Genomic DNA, 4,056 nt, shown 5'->3' with positions numbered 1-4,056 from the left:
AAAACTTGTAATAATAATTCATGATTGTGTGGCAGCTAAGCATCGGTAGAATTATCGATGTACTGCTGTCTATGATGATGACAAAAAAACATTCATGGATGATATCTTGATGTCTCAAATAAACAATGGATTATGTCTTGGTATCTTAAATAATCATTCATGGAGAAATTGATATACTTGATTATGAATACTAACTTGATGTTTTAGTTAAGTAATATGTAGTTAACAGCACCTTTTTTCAGAAAAGCTGAAACACTTCCACAGTAGAAAATTTAATGCACACTGTAGTCATGGTCTCTAAAACCACATCTCCTTACCAGCCTGGAGCAATAAGTGCCCTTATCTCCAAAGAGAACCACCTCACCCAAAATATTTCTGCTGGGCACACCTTCCATTTACAAGATAATAAACAAGAATTTGGAAATGATGAAAGCTCAAAAGCCCAAAGTTCATACTACTCAATATCAACAGCTATTTTCATTGAATTAAAATAATCTTATTCAATTACATGCCCTTCAAATATTTTAATGCCATCCCAGAAGACTTTTGTGCCTTTGTTACATTTAAACTTGGTCATGGAACCCGATGCCCATGTAGAGTAAAGGATTAGTATAAAGACTGTCAAGATGTGTGGTCAAAGACTGACCTCACTATCCTTTGCAGAAGCTTGTTAAAGTGGAAATTGTCATGCCAACCAGTAATGCTAGATCATCTATATCAAGTTGCGCATGATCGATGAAAGTTTTTGGGGCAACACAGGATCTGAAATAACATTTGTATGAAGTTTAGCTAATCTTCAGTGGGATAATAATGATCTTAGGTGATGGTACTTGTTTGAGTGCCATGAAGAGATTAGTTTGTCTTCAGAAGACTTTGATGTCACTTCAAAGTATTACCTATCCTAGCTGTGTCTGGACAGTAGTCAGGCAAAAAGTAAAAGAGGGATATGACAACAGAGGGACTGTTTTTTTGTTTACAAAATGGGACTGTGGTATAGTATTTGTAAGACTAATGGTCTTTTGTAAATTATAACGGGTTACAAAAACTTCATTGGAAGGAATTCCCTCTTAACTTTTAATTTTATTTATTATTATTATTGTGTTTTTCTTTTGTCCGTAAGGGAAGTGAAGACTACTCGGGTCATCAGGCAGAATCAGTGGTTCTTCCCCTAACGACCAAGCAAAGTTCACTGACCTGTGATCTAGTATGTTTGTTCCACTAATGTTAAAGTATGATGGTAGTAAGCATGTGTGTTAGTAACAGCCTGTGTAGAATACTTTCTCTCCTTAAACAAAAATATAATTCCCAGAACTTGTAAACTGGTTTTGTGTACTGAGTAACCTTCTAATGTTTGTTATTCGTATAAAATCTGCTTGGTTTTGTGTACAGCTTCTGCATAGTAACCTTCCAGTGTTTGATATTTGTATAAATTCTGTTTGGTTTTTATGTACAGCTTCTGCATAGTAATGTTCCAGTATTTTTTTATTTGTATAGAGATTGTTTGGTTTTGTATACAGCTTCCACAGTGGATTATATTCATAAGAAGACTACTTTTTCCAAATTACATGACACTGAATATGATAGCAGTATTTTTCTGTTCTGTTTTTTTATTAACTCAAAAGCTGTTCAAACTTTATAACAATGAGTTCCATTAAAGCCTGGTCTTTCTTGTCTTCCTTATCCAAAGTCTATTCTGAATAAGAGATACTACTATTTTAAACATGACTTGGTATAGTGATCCTTCTGTGGGTTTTAATGAAAATTAAACTAACTTCAAACCGATGTGAAGATAGATTTTCTATTCCATACAAATATATATTAAAAAGAGAAATAATATTAACAATCTTCAGCCAAAGTGATCATATCTTTTGTATTTTAATTGATAACCCCAGTGGCTCAGTGATAAGTCTAAAGGCTTATAATGCTAAAAATTTGGTTTTAATACTTGTGGCGGGCACAGCACAGCTAGCCTATTATGTAGGTATATGTAAACAACAAACAAACCCTCTTTGGTATTCTTCTTTCAAAGTGAACAGATCTCTTGTTTTATCATTGATAATCTTCTTCCAAAGTGAACAGATCTCATGTTTTGTCATTGATAAACTTCTTCCAAAGTGAACAGATCTCTTGTTTTATCATTGATAATCTTCTTCCAAAGTGAACAGATCTCATGTTTTGTCATTGGTATTCTTCTTCCAAAGTGAACAGATCTCATGTTTTATCATTGATAATCTTCTTTCAAAGTGAACAGATCTCATGTTTTATCATTGGTATCTTTCTTTCAAAGTGAACAGATCTCATGTTTTATCATTGATAATCTTCTTCCAAAATGAACAGATCTCTTGTTTTATCACTGATAATCTTCTTCCAAAGTGAACAGATCTCATGTTTTATCATTGGTATTCTTCTTCCAAAATGAACAGATCTCTTGTTTTCTCATTAGTAATCTTCTTCCAAGGTGAACAGATCTCTTGTTTTATCATTGTTAAACTCCAGCTGAAGAGAACATATCTCTTGTTTTATCATTGTTAACTCTTCAGATGGAGGTTAACAATGATAAAACAAGAGATATGTTCTCTTCAGCTGGAGTGGAGGTTAACAATGATAAAACAAGAGATAGGTTTTAGAAGAGAACATATCTCTTGTTTTATCATTGTTAACCTCCATCAGAAGAGAACATGTCTCTTGTTCTGTCAAAAGTGATTGGATTTCTTGTTCCCTTATTGATAATATTTTTCCAAAAGAAACAGATCTTTTGTTCCTTCATTGACAATCTTATTCCAAAGTGAACAAATCTCTTGTTTCCTTCAAAACTCAGAAACACAACAATAATTGAGGAGTACCTTAACCCATTATTTTGGGTAAAATGGCCATCTTATGGTAGTATGTGTGTAGAGCTTGTTCCTTTTCTTTGTAGATAAAGTAGATAGACTGGTGTGTTCCTTAAATGTGAAGCTTGTGTAACAAATGAAATGTGCTTTGTGTCATTGTTGGAATAAGTGTCTTGAAATCAATCATTAAAATGGTAATTCTTGATTTTTTATATTAAAATTTATGGTTATTAAAAATACAAGTAATACTTCTAGATGGTCTTTATACACATGTATGACCATGTGACCATCAGTGTCCCTCTCTTTCTTGTCCAGATGGCTTCCTTGGCATCCTTGACCTTTCGAACAGGAATCGTCACATATCTTTTTGAAACCTGCGGTGAACCCTGCGTCTGGAAGGTGAGAATCTGTAGTGTTTCTTACATACTAAGCCTAATGAAACATGCCACATTTTTAGATTGATGCACGGTCTGTGGACATTCTTTGTCACAATGTAATCAGCTGATCATATATACAGATTTCTCAAGTGTTGGGAAACTTCTGGTATTTGAATGGTAAGGAATATAGGATATTAATAAGTTTATTAATTTTGTAGGGTATTTACAAGTAGCACTAACTGGTTTATAAAGTTTTTATTAAGTGACTTGTTTTGAGTCTCAAACTTTCTTAATTTTTGAAATATACATTTTTTTTATTTTTAGGGAAATAAAACAACAACAACAACAAAATGTGGACTTGTAATAAATAAGTCTCCATGAGTTTAACATTAAGTTTTTTTTTGGGGGGGAGGTGGATTACACATACACTACCCATACAAAACACTGTGTTTGTGGTGAAATGACACCAAAACGTTACTTGACATAAGACTCTTTTTAAACACATTTATATAAATGTAGAAGATTATGATATATACACTGTTCTTAAACAGTCATCTGTAGATTTGGAACATTGACTTGATGGTTCTTAAACAGAATTCTGTAGATTTAGTAGTATGATACTTGATGGTTCTTAAACAGACTTCTGTAGATTGAGTAGTATGATACTTGATGGTTCTTAAACAGACTTCTGTAGATTTAGTAGTATGATACTTGATGGTTCTTAAACAGACGTCTGTAGATTTAGTAGTATGATACTTGATGGTTCTTAAACAGACTTCTGTAGATTTAGTAGTATGATACTTGATGGTTCTTAAACAGACGTCTGTAGATTTAGTAGTATGATACTT

The 4,056-nt window shown here is 32.9% G+C and overlaps 1 protein-coding gene across 1 annotated transcript in view; it reads left to right on the top strand.

Moving 5' to 3' along the window:
- The window catches only part of LOC106474744 (potassium/sodium hyperpolarization-activated cyclic nucleotide-gated channel 2-like), a gene marked incomplete at its 3' end in the record, with an annotated part of 32,217 nt that overhangs the window by 16,986 nt on the left and 11,175 nt on the right, over positions 1 to 4,056 (top strand). The window contains exon 4 of the mRNA XM_022403045.1: positions 3,147 to 3,230. Within this exon, the coding sequence (XP_022258753.1) occupies positions 3,147 to 3,230 (84 nt within the window). The remainder of the gene's footprint in view (positions 1 to 3,146; positions 3,231 to 4,056) is intronic.

Source organism: Limulus polyphemus, unplaced genomic scaffold, assembly GCF_000517525.1.
Source record: "Limulus polyphemus unplaced genomic scaffold, Limulus_polyphemus-2.1.2 Scaffold7632, whole genome shotgun sequence".
NCBI lineage: Eukaryota > Metazoa > Arthropoda > Merostomata > Xiphosura > Limulidae > Limulus > Limulus polyphemus.
The sequence above is the reverse complement of the archived record's forward strand: the minus strand, read 5'-3'. Positions and strand labels throughout refer to the sequence as shown.